The sequence below is a fragment of the Macrotis lagotis genome, chromosome 7, assembly GCF_037893015.1.
Source record: "Macrotis lagotis isolate mMagLag1 chromosome 7, bilby.v1.9.chrom.fasta, whole genome shotgun sequence".
NCBI lineage: Eukaryota > Metazoa > Chordata > Mammalia > Peramelemorphia > Peramelidae > Macrotis > Macrotis lagotis.
The window spans coordinates 61,773,611-61,794,507 of NC_133664.1; the positions used below are offsets into that span (position 1 = coordinate 61,773,611).

The 20,897-nt window shown below is 33.8% G+C and overlaps 1 protein-coding gene across 1 annotated transcript in view; it reads right to left on the reverse strand.

Annotated features, from left to right (window-relative positions):
• Positions 1 to 1,653: 1,653 nt before the first annotated feature.
• The window catches only part of LOC141492575 (phosphatidylinositol 5-phosphate 4-kinase type-2 alpha-like), a 42,052-nt gene continuing 22,808 nt past the window's right edge, over positions 1,654 to 20,897 (reverse strand). Inside the window, exons 2-3 of the mRNA XM_074192986.1 lie at positions 9,440 to 9,558; positions 1,654 to 7,140 (exon numbers count right to left, since the gene is read on the reverse strand). Coding sequence (XP_074049087.1) covers positions 7,137 to 7,140; positions 9,440 to 9,558 — 123 coding nt within the window. The 3' untranslated portion in view covers positions 1,654 to 7,136. The remainder of the gene's footprint in view (positions 7,141 to 9,439; positions 9,559 to 20,897) is intronic.

Sequence of the window (20,897 nt, forward strand, 5' to 3'; positions counted from 1 at the left end):
AGGCTCCCCAGGAAGGAGGGTTGGGTGACAACTTTGAGCTCTGCAGCATTTCCCTGGTGCAGGACTGGATGTAATCTCCTTTGTTTCCATTTCAGTGGCAGACCACAATGCTTTGACATCACGTGTCTTCTTGTGTGCGTGTTAAGAGTAAAATAGCGAAGTAATCAGCTTACAGTAATTCTCAAATAGCCAATTTAAAAAAAAAATTTTAAAGGATGTTAACAGCCTGTTCAGGTTAAGAGAATTCAGCTTCCATGTCTCTTGTCACATTCTCAAAACTGAACCTTATTAATCAACCTGAACAGCATTAATAACATTCCACTGGAGAAACACAATGGGTCAGACGGAAATCGGATGCAACCTGCTAGACATTCATTCACCCTAAGGATAGCCAAACTGTCTATTTTATGTGCAATCACCTCCAAAAATTTTTTTTCTGGCCATTTCATCCTGTAGTGACTTCTCTCTTCCCACTCAATTCAATTCAATTAAGCAAACATTAGGTACTTGCGTGTGCAAGACCTATGCTAAGAAGACAAAAATAAAAAATAATACAGTTCCCTGCCCTCAAGCTTACTTTGTAGCTATAGTGTACCATCAGGTAGGGCATTTAGGTGGGGCAGAGGACAGAGCTCAGACTTGATTTCAGGAAGACCTGAGTTCAAAATCTCATCTCAGATTAATCTAATGACCTGTTGCCTCAATTTCCCCATCTGTTAAAATGAGCTGGAAAAGGAAATGGCAAACTACTTCCACATCTTGGCCAAGAAAACCCCAAATGGGATAATGAAGAATTTGACATAACTGAAACGAGAGAACAAGGAATACCATTAAGCACTTACATTTTATTCCCTTGTTATGCCCTGTGTAGTAGTCTTGTCTGCTAAAATATATTGTCTTATACAGGATATTGTATTATATTTCTTGGTATCCTCTACAGTTACCTCAAACAGCCCTAAGAATATAATTTTGGGGGGAGATGAGGAAGAGTCTGAATCTGTTATTTTCTGTGAAGAATTCTCAGGTATAGAAATTCCCTCCACCCATACAGATCTACAACTCATCTATTACTATAAGTTTTTAGAGAGTTGCCTGGGGACACTGTGACTTAAAACATTAATATGTTTCAAAGGCATAACCTAAATCCAGCTCTTTCTGACTCCCAGATACATGATGCATTATAAACATCAATCATAGATTTAGAGTTGAAAAATTTTTTAGAAGTTTCATGGAGTCTAACCCCTCTATTTTGTAGATGAAGAAACTGAGGTATAGAGAGTTAAAGTGATTTGCTCAGTGTTACAAGGCTAGTAAATATCTGTGGCAGTATGTTAATTATGTCTTCCTGATTCCAAATTATTAATTTTTATATTCTTGTACCCGATTAAACAAATGGTTCCTATGTATTTTGTAGCATTTCAAAACAATCATAACCTTCATTATTATCACCTTCACACATTAGCCAAGGCAATTCTAATGGAATTGTGGTGTCTTCTTACCCAATAGTTCATATTTCCTCAACAGTGGAGATTTAGTAGAAAGAATAGCTAGGAGTAAAATCATGTTGTGTCATAAATGGCTTTGGGAAATAAAGTTCAAAGTCGTACACCTTATCATTGCCTTCAAAACCTGGGTGACTAAGAGGAATGGTTTTTAATTTTTTTTTAAAGAACTCAAGTGCTTTTTAGCTTGGAGTAAGACAACCCCTTGGTAGTTATGAAGCAGTCACCATGAGTGCTGCATCTTACTTGCCAATTGAAGCTAGAAGACCAATTTCAGCTTTAATCTCTTTTGGAGGATTTGAGTAGCATGACTTTAATCTTCCTTCCTCCTTTTGGTTGTGATTCTGTTGTGATAGTAGAAGCCACAGAAGGCGAACACAGCATTTGCACTTCTTCATTTGTTTTGTTTTCCTTTTTTAATCTGAATGTCTAAGACATTATTGCCAAAGAAAAGAGACATGGTTCAGAATGAGAATTCAGGAAATGTGTTTTTCATTGCATATGAATCCTGGAAAGCCTTTCCAATGGACAAATGGTGACCTGAAAATCTTAAACGAAATCTTACTCAAGTGTCTAAGGAAGTAATTTATTTATTTCATTTGGGATGAAAATGAGCTGCTGCTGCTGCTGCTGATGATGATGAAGAAGATAATATTAAACTTCAATTTCCAGAGAGCATAGTTACATGACTAGCTTTCATACATTTCTGGATATATGAAGAGCATTGGGGTTAAAATGATTTAGAATTTAGAAATGATCAAGGTTGCAATATATCACAAAGAATGATGCAGGAAGAGCAAAAGGTATCATCAGGGGGACAATTAACGGGGCGGGGAGGAGGGCAAGAGATAACTAGTGAACAGCTCGCATGTTGAATTGATGCTCACTTGATGTCAGATGATCTCAAAGCCTCAAATCCTACAAATCGTGTGGTGACGATGTCTATAGATATTGTGGTAAAATTATAGGGAGCATAAAGAAGAGTTACATAGGATGAGAAAATATGGAAGGAATGGGATCTACATATTTGGTAATGACATCACAAATATGGTGCTTTAAATTTTTACAAAGCACCTCATAGCAATCCTGGGAGTCATTATTATCACTACTTCACAAATCAGGAAACAAGTCTGAGGGCCCATGATCACAAAGCCAGGAAATGTCAGACCCAAGATTCAAATGCAAGGTCCATACTTGGGTTGATGGGCAAGTTCTTTCCTGTACATATACTGTGATCCGGTGAGCCCTGCAGATCCCTCCAAATTCCTTTCAAGAGGGTCATGAAGTCAAAACTATTCTTATGATGATTCCGAAACATGTTCATTTTTAATATGGTAAGTATCAATAGAAATAACCCAGACAAACAAAATCTTTTTGGTAAGTGATTTTTAAGACAGTAAAGGAATCCTGTCATCAAAAGTTTAAGAACCACAGCTATATATCATACTGCTTCCAATAAGACTATCGTTTGTCATCAGTCCCACCATGGCTTGTGAATAGATGGGATCTTGTCAGAGCTATAACTAGAGAGAGTTGCCAAAGTTTAGTCTCTGGGTATCAAAATTTCGAGGGGTTCTGACAGCACTTTCACAACAAGTACACTGAAATAACTGAGCTTAGAACTTAATTAACAATAATTAGGAAATCTCAACTGAATTGGAGGCATAGCTTGTGTCACTCGTCCCAGGGAGGACATTTGCTAGTTACGTTTGCATTCTGAAGAATTTGAGATTCAATGAATGCTCTTTTGGATGAACATTAAGGAAAGTTATTCTCAAATTGACTTGATAGATAGGAGATTAAAACTTTTTCTTTCAATTCAAAGCCCTAGTGACATGTCTTTTGAAACATCTACCATCAAAAATACTTCCAGAAATGCTGCAAGGAAAATAAAAATACACTTTTTCTAAGCATTTTTTATGAATAATGTATAAGGAGCCTTCACTTTCCTTAGAAATAATCTTATGAAAATTGTTCTCTCCCTGTTGATCTTTTCAGGACTTGGCGAACATATTTCAAAGGGTTTGCTTCTATTTTGGAAAAGTATTCAACAAAATGTCATGCAATTCATACAAGACCATTTAAAAAAAATCTTCCTAACTAGAAGTTAAAAAAAAAGAAAGAAAAAAGCAATTGTCGCATAAAATGAATCTGAAGCAAATATGCTCAGTTTTGGCTCAGATTGCAATGGAAAGAAGCCTGGCATTCAAGAAATAAAGGTTCCTAGAAAGAGTTGCTGCATTTCACTTAACCAGACTGCCTCAGGAATATGAACTCCAGTATAGTTACAGGCAATGAGTCAGCCATGGTCTGGTACCAGATTTAATTAGAAGCATAGAGATCTGAGGCCATTTTCTTTAATATCATGTGTGAAACAGATGTCAATACATGGAAAAATTAGGAAGGGTAATAAATTTAAGCTGTCAAAAGCTAGAAAGGCAGTAAAGGGGATGAATATCAGAACTCAAATGAAACCATGGCAACAAGGAGATATGCCCTACCTAGCTATTCGTGAGAGAAAGGCATGAAATTTCTAAGACTTAGAAATTACAAGTTTGATAATGCAACCAGCTTCTTGCAAATGTCCCTTACTTTGTGGCATTGTTGGGGCTATTGCTACTTCGTAAGCAAAGAACCCAGGCAAAGGAATATTGAAAGTGGCATTGTAATCTGAAAAATCTAACTCTAAGTAGCTTCCAAAACCATTTTCTTTTTCCCATGCCAGAGCCAGAAGAGGTATCTGAACCCATTCTTCTAGGTTTGTGATAGATCAAGATAAGGGCACCAAACTGGCTAATTTGCAACATCCAAAAGAGAAGTCTTTATATAACAGAGCTAACACACAGCTCTGCTGAGGCTCTCTTCTCTGACCTAAACACTAGTTATGATGATGACTTTAATAATTATGATAATAACAAAATATAAACTTAAGTTTTTCCTACAGGTATCATTAGAATAGAGGTTTTATGTGATTTGATTTTTTTTACAACTTTTTTTATTACTTCCTATAAGTATAACCAAATCCTATGACATTCTGATGAAGCTTAGGGATCCCTTCTCCAAATCACATTTTTCAATGATGGAAGATGTTCATTTTCAATTAAAACCCAATGAAAGTAAAAATGTAACTACTTCCCATTCCAGTTCATGGATTCCCCTATTAAAGAATAGATTCCTTTGGGGTTTATGAACCCTGATCTTGAGGAAATTTTGTTTCATTCGTCCTTGCATGAAATGCCTATCATATATGAGATATCACTTATGCAAAAGGAATGTACCTTAAAAGCATATAAATCAAATGTTTCCTCCTTGAATCATTAGATGGTTAGAATTTCCAAGATACTTTTATCTAAATGCTTAAAACTACAGAGTAGTAGAATGACTGGTCACTGGTCACTAAACTTGGGAGTCAGAAAGACCCAGACAGAATTCTGCCTCAGATACTAGCTATCTGACAAGCATGTGAATTGGATTTGAGTGAAGGATGTTGTACTAAGTCACCAGCTTCATTTTCTCCTCCAGAGCCATCTGGGTCCAGTGGTCATATATGAATCAGGTCCTGGTCAAGCCTTGCCCTTGGGCAAGCCACTTAACCCCATTTACCTTTCAAAAAAAAAACAACCTAAAAAAATTACATCATTTACTGATTTCAAACTGCTGTTCTGAAGATAACCATCCAAAATGGTGAAAAGTTTGTTTGAGCTATATAAAAGAGAAACTCAGGGCTTTCCACATTTCTTTATCCAATTGATTAAAACCCTTTATCCAATATAATCAAGGTTAAATGACTTGCCCAAGGTCACACAGCTAGTGTCTGGTGTCCAAGGCTGGATTCAAAATCCCATCCTCCTAACTCCAAGGCCAGTGCTCTATCCATTGAACCATCTAGCTGTCCTAGCTATCTCTAGGACCCGAAGGAAATGCCAAAAGCTTATCACAATAGTGTCCTCCTCTTTCAAATGGTAATAATAATAATGATAATGATAATAATAATAATAATAATATTAATCTACTTCCCAGGATTCTTGTGAAGATCAAATGAGATAATAAGTATAAAGTGTTTGGTTTGTTTTAAACCTTAAAGCACTATCAGAGTTAGTCATTATTATCTTCAGTTGTTAGTAAAAACTTTAAGATGCTATGGCTCTAATGCTCTCTTGCTTTTTAACACTATACTTACTAACTTAACTATGGATTATTAGTGTACCTGGGAAATCCATATTTAAGGGAACCTGGGGTAATTTTCATAAGCATAATAAATCCTTCTAATAAGAATACTTGTCAACCAATATGTCAGGATATGCTATATTCAGCTACACTAAACACATATATTTACCTGTAGTTGCAAAAACACAACATTCAAATAAAGACCTTTTAGTGGCAGCCTACTAAAGGTTCACAAGAGAGTGTGATCTCTTTCATAAGTCTCATCTGCTCTGGCCTCATGCCATAGCAATAATTTGTTTTTCTCTTGATGGAAAATGAGTAAAAGTCGAGTTTTCACTAATCCCTGTGCTTAAAACTTGTGTGGTGAGGTTTTTTTTTGTTTGTTTGTTTTTAGTATTTTTTGTGTAACAAATTCTGAAGGTCTACTCTTTAAGGAACAAAACCAAACCCAAAAAACCAACTCATGGACTCATACTGAAAAAACAACAACTGCAGTAGAACCCATGTAAGTTGGCCTATGGTCTCAAATTGCTTTTGCAAACAGCTGCTGAGATAAGATATGACATTCCAAGTTTTATGATCCTTGAAGACTGTAGTTAATATATCAAATATTTCAAAATGACTTCTAAAGTATTATCTTTTGTCTGATGAGTTCAGAAAGGCAGCTTTTGAGCAGAGAGCATTTATGTCTTCTGATCTTTTTTATTTAGTTTCCTGTGACTTCCACTCCCCCTTCAGAAAAGAGCAACTCATCTGATTTACAAGTTTAAATTTTCCTATATTAGGTCTTCTTAAAAGCACATTTTATGAACTTTTTAAAGAAACAGATGAAATTGATTCACTAGCAAAACTAGAATCAGCAGGTGGGGTTAATTGAAGAATCCTTCCTGGAATTTAAATTAGATCCTAAAATAGAAGAGGGTGGGGGTGGAGAGATGAGGAGGAAGTGAACTGGTCTTCCTATAAAGAAGAAATGGCTTAGTGGATCCCCACCTAGTCACTTATTATCACCTATGTGATTGGCAATTCTAAGGGTCTCAGTTTCCTCTGAAAAACAAGGGAATTGAACCAGATGATCTCTAAGGCTCCTTCCAGCTCCCTTGAAGAGATCTTTGATCCCATAATATGAGATACAAAAGAGAAAGGTGGTTTGAAGGAAACAACAAACTCTGATTTATTTGGCTGGGACAGAAAGGTGCATTTACAAGTAAAGTTAGACACTTTAAGAGCCTTTAAATTCAGTTGACCTCTTGGGTGATTTAAAAACCTTCTAGCATCCATCAAGTTGTAGATATTCTGATGTATCATAAAGGTAACCAGTAGAAATGCCTGTTCAATCATAATGGTTTTTCTTTTTCTCTCTAATTAAGCCCATTAGCTAAAATAATTTTGCATCTGTCCTGGGTTTTCAGTGGCCTTCACAAGTTAGGTTTGCAATGATGAAGATCTAATAAGCCTTTGGGATGGTCACCTGTGTATAAAAATGGATAAAATGTAAAGGTCATTTACAATCTTACAGTATTCAAAGCTAATCTAAAATTACATATAAAGAAACATATACCTCCAAAATGTTTCATTTACTAATGCCATCATTTCCCAGGGGATATAAAAAATGGACCTTTGTAAAATAAATAATGGGGGTCTACAAATTAAACTATATCATTTAAGGGCATCTAGGTGGCACAGTGGAAAGAGCACTGGCCCTGGAGTCAGGAAGACCTGAGTTCAGATTTGACCTCAGACACTTAATAATTACCTAGCTGTGTGCCTTGGCAAGCCACTTAGCCCCATTTGTCTTTCAAAAAAAAACATAAGAAAATTTACATCATTTACTGATTTCAAACTGCTGCTCTGAAGATAACCACCCAAAATAGTGAAAAATTTGTTTGAACTATATAAAAAAGAAACTCGGGGATTTCCACATTTCTTTATCCAATTGATAAAACCCTTTACCCAAGAGAAGAATCACTTTGTATACAGTTAAAGAGGCAGTTTTGATAACTTGATAAATCTATATGTTCAAATATTTAAGAAGATCCAAAGATAAGTATTTCTCAAAAAAGTAATGGTGGACACACGGATCAATAGATTCATTCTGCCACTATCCCTCTACTTGCTTCATATTAACTTTTTTCAGCTGACACAAACTCAACACTTTGGTTTCTTTAAGTTATGTATGCACTACATTCTATTTTTCTAACGTTTATTTCTCTACAATCTTACAGGTGTCTAACAAATATGGTCAAAGTGCCACAATTCTTAACATTTTACTCTTGGTTTGTAAGTAATATCTAATATTTTGAAGCCAGTGGGAACACGAAAGGCCATTATAATATCATAACGATCAAACTTTGCTAATTCTCTTTATGTGCACACATGATGAATTTGTTTTTGCCATTGGAGTGGTGAGCTTATCAATCACAGGAACTACAAGTGCGTGTATGAAGATGCAGAAACTGCCATTACTATTAAAATAATCTTCAAGTTGGTCTCCTTGCTACAAGTCTCTATCTGTTTAATCAGCTATCAAATTGATCTTCTTAAAGCAAGGATCTGACATCTTAAAATCACCCTGACCTCCCATCCAATCAACTCCAGTTTCTCTCCACTATTTCCAAGATCAAATATAAAATCCCTTGTTTGGCTTTTAAAGCCATTCCTACCATTACTCCTGCTTACCTTTCCAATTTTCTTAAACTTTATACCCAACCACCCCTTACACATACTTTGCCATTTAGTGTCACTGGTTTTCCTTCCCAGGTTCTAAGCATTTCCACTTACTGTCATAATGCCTGTGAAAGACAAGCTCCGGGGACCCCTTAACAGCCCTTAACATCTGGAACATACTTCCTCCCCTTCAATGTCTTCTAGTTTCCTTCAAATTCCAGCTTTAACCTCATCTTCTACAGGGAACCTTTCTCAATCCCCCTTAATTCTAGTATCTTCCTTTTATGATTAATTCCAATTTAACTTACATAAATCTCCCCCATTACATTTATAAGCTTCTTGAAATCAGAGACTGTCTTCTATCTTTCTTTATATCCACAGTGCTTAGCACAGTGCTTCAAACATAGTAGGCACTTAATAAAAGCTAGCTGGTTGACTAATTTAAATTCTGCAACACCACCCCAGGATGAATCTACTGTCATATCTTATAGGCTAATATACCCTTTAAAGAAAGAAAAAGCTAAAATTCCCAACCTTATGCAATAAGAAAATGAGGAGATATTCCTGAACCTAGCCAATAATCAACTTTACCCTGAAACAGGATGATTGACAGTCCTTATAATTTCACTCCAGTGAGAACAATAATCGGTACTATTTTTATTCATACCAGTACTTAATCCTTTGGGGCGTGGTAATATTCTGGATGGCACTGATTTCTATGGCTTAATTACATATTGCCTAAAACAGAATAGCTTTTCTTTAGCTTTGTTTTTATTGATTTCACAGAACCAGCCCAAAGGGATATTACAGCTAAATGAGCAGTCATTTTACTAACTGAAATACTAACATATTTTTCTTCAAGAATTTTCCAAATATGAAGAGGCTTCTGTATCTGAACATCCAAGATATTCTCCAGACCCATCTTTCCTTTCCCTAATAACATACCCTTTCCCCCATGTATTTACATATCGTCAACAGTTTGCCAACAGTCAATATCTTAAGGACAAAGACTATTTTCTACTTCCTTCCTAATCCTTTAGAGTTCCAGTCTAGTGTATAGATTTACATACAATGAATGTTCAATACATGTTCAAATGACTCACCATCTTCCATTATTCCTTTCCAATGATCCTTGTTGTCTTTTCTTTTTATCACAGTCTGTTAATGGCATCTCTCCAAAATAATTGTTCCCATGGTTTATCTCTACCAGACTTCCTCTAGACTAAATAGAAGTCATGATTATCAGAGAGAATTTGTGAGAAGAAAGGAGAAAGTTCTAAAACTGGCATTACCCCCACAGTGCTTTTATTTGGTGCCTTATCTGAGGGGAGATGAATACCTCACAATTAGAACTTTATTCCAAATCTCTCATTATAATTACATATTTCCCCCCAACTTTTAAAAATATCAACTACTTGGGAATTCTATGTATTAGTACTAATGTCAACTTTTCCAATTTTTCTTCTTTGGGAATCTTCAGAAGGAAATCAAGAAATAAAAAAGCAAGCTGCCTCGCTGGAATAAGGCTCTATGATAGAATTCTGAGGTGTGACATCCTGAATGAGCTACAGGTTTGTTATTGCCTCCAGCATCAAATATAAACTCCCCTATTTGACATCAGCCTGACCCCATTCTCCACTTCCAGTCTTCTTATCCTTTAACCCCTCCCCCTCCCACCCTAGGATATTCTCTATCATCCAGCAACACAGTTCTATTTGCCACTCCTGGGCATGACATTCCATCTTCCTCCTCCATGCATGGAATGTTCTGCCCCTTCATCTCCAACTCTTGGTTTCACTGGGTTCTTTCAAGGTAACTCAAATAACACTATCTATAAGAAGTCCTTACTGATACTCTCCAACCCCAAATGCCAGTACTTCTCTTTTGAAATTATCTTTCATCTACTCTGTACTATCCTATCTACACCTACTTATTTAGAAGTTAACTTCCCTTTAGAGCATAAGTCCTTGAGGGCAGGCAGGGACTGTTTTACCCTTTCTTTGTATTCCCAGAAGAGTTTCATACAGAGTCTACTGGCAAATTAAGTTCACACAATAAATGACTTGAGTAAATAACTTTCAAAAACTTACTTTTTCAGCAGCAATAATGATTAGGTGATTTTCTAAATGTAGAGTGAATGACAACTACACTAACACCAATGAGCTAAAGAACTCTTCTCTGCTACCATAAAATCTACAATTTTATCACACCAAAACTTTGCTCTTACAGAGCTAACAAGGAAAATAGAGAAGATGACTTGAGAAATCATTTTACAAAGTCACTATGGAAAAATAGACAACTTCAAGCTATTATGATTTAATAACATAATATTTAACTAGACTATGTCTTACTACCAAAACATAGCCTTAAGAGGGTGATTGAAAAATTCACATTATGGACCACCTGGTGTTGAATCTACTTGAAGTTAGCTAGAACTGGTTTTTGGACAGGTCACCAACAATTGGCCCATTACTGGGTTCAAAACTGCCAAAGATGCAATAGAATTCAGTACTCAGAATAACAAGCATACCATAATGGGTAAAAAAAAATTAATGGAAAAGTATGTGTATATATTCATATATGTGAATATGTATAGATACACACATATATATGACTTTATAAAAATTTTTATCATTTAGCTATTATCACCATAGCTTGAAAAGTAGCTATCCCCAAATCTTCTCTAAATCTTTTCTGTTCTATAGAGTCCTCTCATTTTTCCACCTGAAAGATTGTAAAGAAAACAACTTGTTGAGAAGATTAAGTCAAATTGCTCTTGCTATCACTGTTGGATGGCTAAGCTTATAATAGGAAGCTACTTGCTGAACAGCTTTTGTTGTATTTGAAGGCTCTTTTCTTGTGGATTTATATTACTTTTTTTCTGGGGCAGTTAGGCATAGTGTTTAGATTTCAATTCATGTGACAAATCCTTTCAATGAAATGAGAAGTGAGAGAACTGAAAGTTGTTCTGATCATTCCCCAGTATGCAAGATTATATTTGACTTGGAAACTCTATAATGGCTTATCTAGGCTATCTGAATTTTAAGAAACTTGGCCACTCAGTTCCAAAGAGATATTCCTTAATTTAAAATTTTTATTTGAATATATGTATTAGAAACTCTATTTAAGCATTTTCTTAGTCTTTTTTTCTTAATTTCTCTTTTTTGTACTACATTTCATTTTGGAAATAGACATTAAACCTTACAAAAACATGTAATGCTTGAAACAGACTAAGAAAACTCAAGACAAATGTGTACATACATATAATAGAATTTGACTAAGAACAGTATATTTTTCTCACCTTTCCTACTACAATAATGAATTCAATGTTGGCTACTCAAAACTTTCTAGTAAAAGTACACCTTCTTTGATGGTATAGATGCATTAGTAAAATGTTCTATAAAACAAATTAATGTAAACTGAGTCTTCCCCCACCATGGCTTTCCATTAGGAAATCAGAGATCCACTCTGTTAAAGAAAATGTCAATTCTTGTGAAATAAAATCACCCTGAGAATGTGATTGAAAAGTTGGCTTTCTAATTACATTTTTAAAAGAGAAAATTATTTAGTATGTTTTATTTAAAGCAAATGATAAAAGAAAAAAGCCTCATAAATATGTATATGGTACTTATATACAAATATATACAGTATAGCAGCAATCACTTATATGATCATCTGCTTAACAAATGTTCTATCACAGAAGAAATAATAGTTAAAAGTTTAGCAACATACCTATTTTTCAACAGTATTAAATTGTTATGGTTGCTTTTATAATAAAATCAATTATCCCACCTTCTATTTAAACTTTTCCTATCATTTGAATTTAGAACCTCTCTTTTTAGTCATTTTTATCATTAACACCTACAGAATTAATTAATATAAGAGCTGGTTACATGATCCTTGGGTAGGAAGAAACTTTGCCTAAAGTGAGCATTCTATTCCCACCCATTTTATTTGATAGTCAATATCCTGGATAATTTAATTCAAAAAAGTGTCTGTTGATCCAACAAAAATATCAATTGTTTGGGAATACTCAATGTTGTCAGCTAAGAGGAATCAGATACTTGAGCTAATGGTAGTTGTGGCAGAGACAAAGGTACATAACACAAAATTTCCAAATACTAGGGGTGTTGCACCCCAAATTGGATCTGTGACAATGTATGGTCAGACTTTTGTTAAATGATCTTCTGTTAAGATGTTGATATAAGGTATAGCTATGAATGTTATGCTTCTATTATATAATTATTTAGGACATCTGATATTTTGAAGAGCTCCCTAAAATGACATGGTAGATGGGAATCATACTAGATACACAGCACCTGTATAAGTTTGTGGAGGATGAGGTTATCAGAAATATGTGAAATGCTTAATTTGCAGCTTATTATTTACATCATTATTATTCTCAAGATTAATTCTGTTGTTTCTGTAAATATTTTTGCTTTTTACATGGGCGCATATGTATATGTATGTGTGTATGTGTGTAATACCTTAGTGGATCAATTTATTGGTTCATACAGCCCACAGTTCAATTTTATTTTCTCATATTTTTCTAAAAGGCTAGAGTTACCTGCCAAGGTATCTACCTAAAAAATTTAGAAAGGAAATGACATACTCATATCTTTCCTTTACCAACCACAAATGGGATCAAACTCATCTTAATTACCTAATGCTTTTGAATTCTTATTTTTGAGAAAATAAGGTTGTGTAAAGCATTACCTTTACTTAACTAAAAGGGCCTCATTCAAACATAAAAGGATGCCCATAATTCTATAATTTCCAAATCTAACATATCAAATCTATCCATGTATTTTTCAAAAAACAATCAGCATTGATGACCTTTCTTCAAGTTGTTAGCCCATCTACTGTCTTTCTATGAAGGGCTGCTTCATCAGCTAGATAATTATCTTGAGATGTGATGAATATATCAATACAGTACACAAAACACAGACATGGTTTTCACGCAAGGTTGTTTCAATATTCTTTTTTTATTCTATTTTCTATATTCAATACTCTATTTTCTATATTCAGTATTCTATTTTATTCCACAAACTTCCTAGAAAGAGCAGCAGTATTTTTATTAGTGCCACAAAGGCAGGCCAGATAAATTATTGTTCTTACAATAATAAAAGTCAGATTTTTTATAGATAATAGGACTTTTTAAAGTATTATTAAAATGATTTTTAAAATTAACATTTGTGATATCAAATTAAAATTAAGATTTTATTGAATAAGTATCACATAGCATTTCATATATTCATTCAACAAACATTTGAATAGCTACTATGTGCAAGGCAATGTAGGCATACAGAAATAATAATAAAAATAATTTTAAAAGTCTAGAATACTTACTAAATATCAGACACTGCACTAAGCACTGAAATGAATAAGACACATTTTTCTATCCTCAAGTAATTTATAATTTAGCACAGGGAATGCTTGTGATATTACATTCATGGCTTTGGAAACATTTTATGAATAAATTATTTACAAATTCTGCCTCCTTTGTAATGGTCAAAAGACTTCATACTTCTTATAAAGATCAATCCTTAGCTACTAAATACTAAGTTAAGTTTGGTCCTGGCAAGATCTCCCTCCATCACCATAATACCAATTGTAAAACTAAAAAACTTCAGATGGAAATGAATCATTCAAGAAATGTTTGCTATCAAAACCTTAAACAAAGTCTACATGTGTTGGAGAAATGATTTTTCTCCTCAAGAAAGAAATATGTCAGTTTTTTATTACAAATTGGGAAATCATTTGAGAAATTTAATAGAATTTTTATCTTTTTATTCCAAGCTATAAAAGAGTAGAGAGTGGAGAGGGTAGATGAATATTGAGTTGGCTAAATACTTCAATATTCTAAATTTCTCAATTAAATATGGCTAAAACAGTATGTTTAATTTTATATTTATAATCAGATATAAAATATTTAATATATTTATCTACTGAAATCCAAGAATTAGCCATTTGAAGTTGAACAAAACCATATAGATCACAAAGGATCATCAACCAAGAACTAAATGGATTTTCAGAGGCCACCTACTTCAACTCCATCATTTTACAGATGTGGAAATTGGTCTAAGGAAGTTAAATGGCCTGTCCAAGCTTCCAGGGCAACCATCACCAAGGGGAGCTGAACTTGGGTTCTCTTCCTTCACAGTCAGTACTTTTTCTGCTGTGGGACAATACCTTCCAGAGGGTAATACTAGTGATGGCTCAAGGGACGATGATGAAGCCATAGAAAAACTAGGTCTTTTGTTTTCACTGGGAACTGCCCAACAGTAGATTAACATATTGTATGAGAGATAATTTACCTCTTAATGACTCAAAAAGCCTCCATGTATTTCCATTAATTTGGCAAATAAAATAACTGGATCAAAGTTGTGCTTTGTGATATAACTGCAAAATTAATCTAGAATATTATGAAAGAAAACACTACTTTAAAATTTATAAGTATCTCCTAAAAATGGACATTGGAGTCCTTTAATATTAACATAATCCTAATAAACATATTAGATCTTCTTATCTTGATAAATGGCTTTGATTTTGAAGTAAATCTACCTTTCTCATAGATGACTAAAGAGGCTGTTCTAATAGTAAGCCTCACATTACAAAATAATAATAGTATTTCAGCCTGCGCTTCACCTAGGCTATCTTAGTTTTTTCTTTCTGTTTAAATGTATCTTTTGTCCGTTTTTCCTTTCAGTTTGAAAACTTGGATTCTTTTTTTATGTCACTGGAAGGGAGCAATTGTGCCAATAAGAATAATAGAACACTCCTGACCACATTACAATGGAAATAGACATATATCTCATTTTACCATTTGTTTTCACAATACAAAACATGACTTGGGTACTGATTCTGAATCATTATTTTGGAAGAGGAATTTGTAGCTGATATTTCATATTTAGTATGGTTATTATCCCTCCACTTCATTTAGGGAATATTAAAGGTCAACTAAAATTACTGAGGATGAAGATCATAAATATGTGAAAAACTGAAGGACAAGAACAAACACATGATTTCCACAGTTCAGACCAATGGTGAATTATCTTTATCTACAAGCATAATTTTAAATTACCAGCATGGTCTCACCTTGCAGATGTCTCTTTCTTCATGTCACCAGAGAACCAGGGAGATAGTAGTGAGTAGAGAAGAGGCCTCCAAGTCAAGAGGATCTACATCCAGTCCCACTTCTTCTTTTTTTTTTTTAGGTTTTTTTTGCAAGGCAAATGGGGTTAAGTGGCTTGCCCAAGGCCACACAGCTAGGTAATTATTAAGTGTCTGAGGCTGGATTTGAACTCAGGTCCTCCTGACTCCAGGGCTGGAGCTCTATCCACTGTGCCACCCAGCCGCCCCTCCAGTCCCACTTCTGACCCATACAGGCTCTCAGTCCTCTAAGCAACTGCATTGGTAAAGGGAATTTTTTCACCCAGGAGTTTAAAACAAATAAAATATCAAACCAAATACCATATTTCATTTTTGAAATATGGGTATTTGAAATGTGAATATGGAAAAGCTGTAGATTAAATCAAGAGACCTAACCTGGGATGAGCTACTTCACTCTTCGAGATAATATTCTGTTAGTATTTTGGGATGGATCTTACTTTCTTTTAGATTATAAACTCTCAGAGAATAAATAAAAGTACTTCATCAATTGCCTAAGAAATTATCTTAGTGATAGCAGGATTATTCATTTCACTGTTAAAAATAAACCTTAAATACAATTTAATCTCTTAAAAATGTTTCAGAATAGTTTTAATTCATTTTAACATTCAGTATTTCACATCCTCCTTTCTTCAACTATGATTTCAATTAAAAATGTTTTTTTTTTTACTGTCTATGAGTGAAAGGATTATGAATGAACTCAGAAAGATTTACTACCAAAGAGTAGATGAGGTGTGAGGGAGCTGTGCTCTTCGTTAGTGGAGAGAGAATTCACATTGAAGAAATTGACGATCCTTGAAATATTCTTTGATGAAAAATACAAGCATTTTTAGGTAAAAAAAAATTTAGTTAAATAAGTTTTTAGAAATAAAAAGCTTAGAATTCACTCACAATTCATTTGGATTTGCAAAACTCCACTGACTTACTAAATAATTAATGTCAATTGCCTTCCTTCTGCCTGCCCCTTTCATTCCTTATATTGTTTCCCTGCAACAGATAACTAGCCTCATATAAAGTAAAATGAAGACAAACACATTTTTGTGCTGTATAAAATAAAGTTATAATAAATCAGTCCTATATAGCCTATAATCAGCTATGGACAATATAATGGGATCATCTCTAATTAGTTAAGAGACACTATAGTAGAATTCTAGTTGAGAAATAATATAACAAAATTTAAAAATGAGTATAATGTGTGACTACTAGGAAACATTTCAGGTATGCTGAATTGACTGAGGCTGCGGCCAACTTAATTGGCATTCTTCTCTACATGTATTTAACTGAATACTTTAAAACCCTATATAAATGTCAGCTATCATCACCATCACTGTCATTACTTGACAATATGCCAATTGCCTTACTTCTTTCTGCCTCCTTTATTTCCTATGTTGTTTCTCTGTAATCAGAACTACTTTATGTAAATAAACATTAAGACAAAATACATTTTTGTGCTGTATGAAATGGGTCCCATAAAACATAAAACCAGTTTTAGCTAATAAGCTAAGTTTGAAATAGATGAGAAACTGAGCTATGGACAGAAGATTTTAAAAGTTTTCTTGCATTTTAAAATAGATGGTAGGGAAAGCAAAAGGAAGCAGAAAAAGAGTTATAAAGAAGAACACAGGTAAAGAAACAGGTAAAATAAAACAAGATATTAAAAAGGAAGAAGTGAAGTGGTAATCATAAAGCTTGATGGCTGTAAGGAATGCGGATGTTCTCTAATATTGGTGAGGGAAATATCCCTATATAGAATTATTGTAACTGAGGCTACTGATGAATAAGTGCATCTCATGATTGCAGAAAAGGGTGTTAGACTTGGAAAAAAATAGACTTCTATTCAAATCCTGCCTCCTACACTTAATAGCTCCAAGACTATTATTTAACTTCTCTAAGCCTCAATTTCCTCATCCACAAAATGAAGATAATACTTGTAGCACCTAATTCACAGTTGTGTGATGAGGATCAATTGAAATAAAGGTATATAAAGTACTTCTGAAGCCATTAAACACCATGCAAATATAGCTGCTATCATCATCATCTTCTTCATCACCACCTGACTTACAAATGGATCAGCTTTACATAAACTGGATGAAGTAGCCTTATTCAAAATTAAGATGAGCACAAAACAAGGAGTAATCACAAATGGTATTTCAAAATCGGTGACTGTCCTCAATGAGGTTAAATCACAGGGTCTCAAAAGTAATGGCACAGGTCATGAAAAAAATACAATAAATTAAATCATAATCATTCATAACAATTTCTCATGGGCTAGAAAGTTTAACTGGAAAACTACTTTGTGTTTATTGCTATATGATGCTAGGCAACTTCTTACTTATTTTATTTATCAAAAATTTCAAGATCTTTGCATATTTATTCTGAATTAGCTTTTATATATAAAATTTATACCAATAAAAACTAGCTAACGAATACAGTAACTATATTTCAATATGACAAGATTTGATGAAACAAAACACATTCATCAAAAAAAACCTTCAAAATTTCCAGAATGTTTCTATAATGTTATATTTAATTATTCAAAGAAGCATGATGAAAGAGACTATTTTTAATTTGGCATGATACAATATGGCAACTTAAAAGGTCACTCATTATTAAAACACAATAAAATTAATGTGGACTGCTACTTGCATAAATTTTTAAAATATTCTGAACAAATATTCTAGTTAAAAAATGCAATTCTGAAACTACCTTATTTCCGGAACTTCAAGTCAACTAAGGTCACATTTCAGTACTTGAAATAGCATTTACTATTCAGTATAGTGAGATATCACTAAGAGATTGCTGAAGTCTGAATTGTATAATATTTTTACAGAAATATTTTACAGAATATTTTCTTATTGTCATGTGTTACTATTTAAATGTTAGCCAACTGTCATTCTTAAAAGGATTGTCTTAGTGATTAGGGGTAAATCTACCATCATAATGAATTTTTTATGTAACAAGGCTTTTTAAAATATTGGAAAATTTTATTCTCTTTGGTAATTTTAAGATTATCCCATAATAGTTCAAACTATTAAATAATTTAGCAAACCATTTTCTGCATAATATATAGTCATAAAGTTTCAACTATATTTAGTGGAGTTTAATTGATGAGGCTTCATCATCTATAAGTTTAAGGTGTTGATTCAATTGATTCAATGTAGTAAATTAGTGTTATTAGGATATATGCTAATTACTTTTCTGGCTCAACATCCAAGTTCTTTATTCATAAGGCTCATAGAGCAACTGATTGATAACTAAAGGTTATAAAATTTGCCGAGTTTCCATTATCTGGAATTCCCTTTTCAATATCTGAATACTTTGACCTTGGAATCAACAAGCCCAGTCTAATCACAATTTGCCAACCGGTCAACACTAACCAATATTTGGATCAGAAAACTACATAACCTTTTTAAAGGGTACATTTATCTCTAGTTATAAAGACTGTCCCATTAAAAACAAATTCTTCTTTAGGAGTTTATCAGTCTATAATAACATTGATCCTTATTTGGGGACAAGTGTTATTCCAATTGGTTCTGCATGGGAAAACAACTCTAAAAAACTTCCAGGATAGAATGTTTAAATAATATTTTTAAAGTACCTTAGAAAAACTAGAACAGTAAATAATTGCTAGTTGAACAACAAATGTTGTAGTTACTATGCCTGTGATATGTTCCACTGACTGCTCATGCTTATGGTTTCTTTTATATCATTTCCATGTCAAGAGATTCTAATGAACAAAAGCAGATCACTGTAAGTACATCACTGAATTGATAAGGTCAGAATTTGTTTACTCTTTTCAAAAACAGCTGATTCCCTGCAGAAAGAAAAAAATGCTGTAATGTTTTTTAATTCATTTTCTGGAAAAAATATTGTCTTTTAATTAAGCTACTCTAATAATGATATTACTCTAAACTTATATTAAAGCTTGTCTCAATAATTTTATAATTTTACTGTGCCACATCATATTTAATTAGTTCTTTCCCCCAATTAAAAAGTCCAAATATTCTATTTTTGAAAATTTGTATTAGTATAATCAATCCATTTATTTTATATGGTTTACAGTTCTTTAAATGAAATTGCTAAGCTTTCTATTATCCTACAACTGTGGCAAATAAAAAAAGGAAAAAAAATCCCCATCTAATTCTATAAAGCTTTTTCTTCAAAAGAGACAAAGAATTAAGGACAGTATTTTCTGTTTTTAACCAAAAAGCAGCATATTTTCTAAAGACTACTTTCTACATCAAATGGAGGTAAGGGTATTTGTCTTTTCCTGTCAAACAAAGATGATGAGACTGGAATAATATACATGAAAACAATCTGAGTTTGCAGGAAAATTGGCACTATGTAAATCCAAAGTGTTAACAGCAGATTATCCATGTACTTTACATTCAGAAGCAAACAAGAATGGTAGACAAATGTTCAATAAACCCAAAGATCTCATCTACTGGAGTAGGAACTCAATAAGCAACAGAAATTGCTGAGACTACTGAAAAGAAGTCTGCCAGATATTGGGTATAGATCAATATCTCATACCCTATCCCAAGAGACCTCCAAATGAATATGGAATTTATAATATAAAAAAGGTTATATCAAACTATTAGAGGAACAAGGAAGAAATTATCTTTCAGATCTATGGAAAAGAGAAAGAATGTCATGACCAAAAGAGTAGAGAGTCAAGGGAGTAAAAATTAACATTTGTGATTACATAAAATTGAAGTTTTTGTAGGAAAAAAACAGTGAAGCCAATATGAGAAGGAAAACATTTAGGGGAAATTTTCCACATATCTCTTTCATATGCTGCTTTGCTCTAAGTGACAGATAATTTTGTCATAGAAAGCTGCCACTTTGGTCCAACTGTTCTGAAAACCTTTGTCTATTTTAAACCTCATGTCTATTTTATATCTGGTATTTATGCTGATTTCAGGGCTGGTGTTCTCTATTCACTGTGCCATACAGCAGACACTTACTAGCTTTGTGACCTTGGGCAAGTCACTTAACCCTGACTGCCTCACATCCAAGGCAATCTCCAGTCATCCTGGTCCTTATCTGGCCACTGGACCCAGATGGCTCTGAAGGAGAAAATAAGGCTGGTGACTTAGCACAGCTCCCTCCCTCAAATCCAATGCACGTTCTTGTCATGGTATCACCTCCCTGATGTTACATTCTTTGAGAATGAAGGCCAAGTGACAAGGAAGGACTCTCAGTGATCTGTTTTCCTTCAGGAGTTGGCAGTCTGATGCTAGCTCCTCCTTCACTTCCCTAGAGCTCTGCTTGGAAACAGCTTTGTCAGGATACTGCTTCTCCCATCTTGCAAAGTTTACTCTAGATGCTCAGTGTCAGAATGCAGAAGCAAGAGGAGGGGAGGCTGGAGTGGTAAAGCCCATGGAGGAC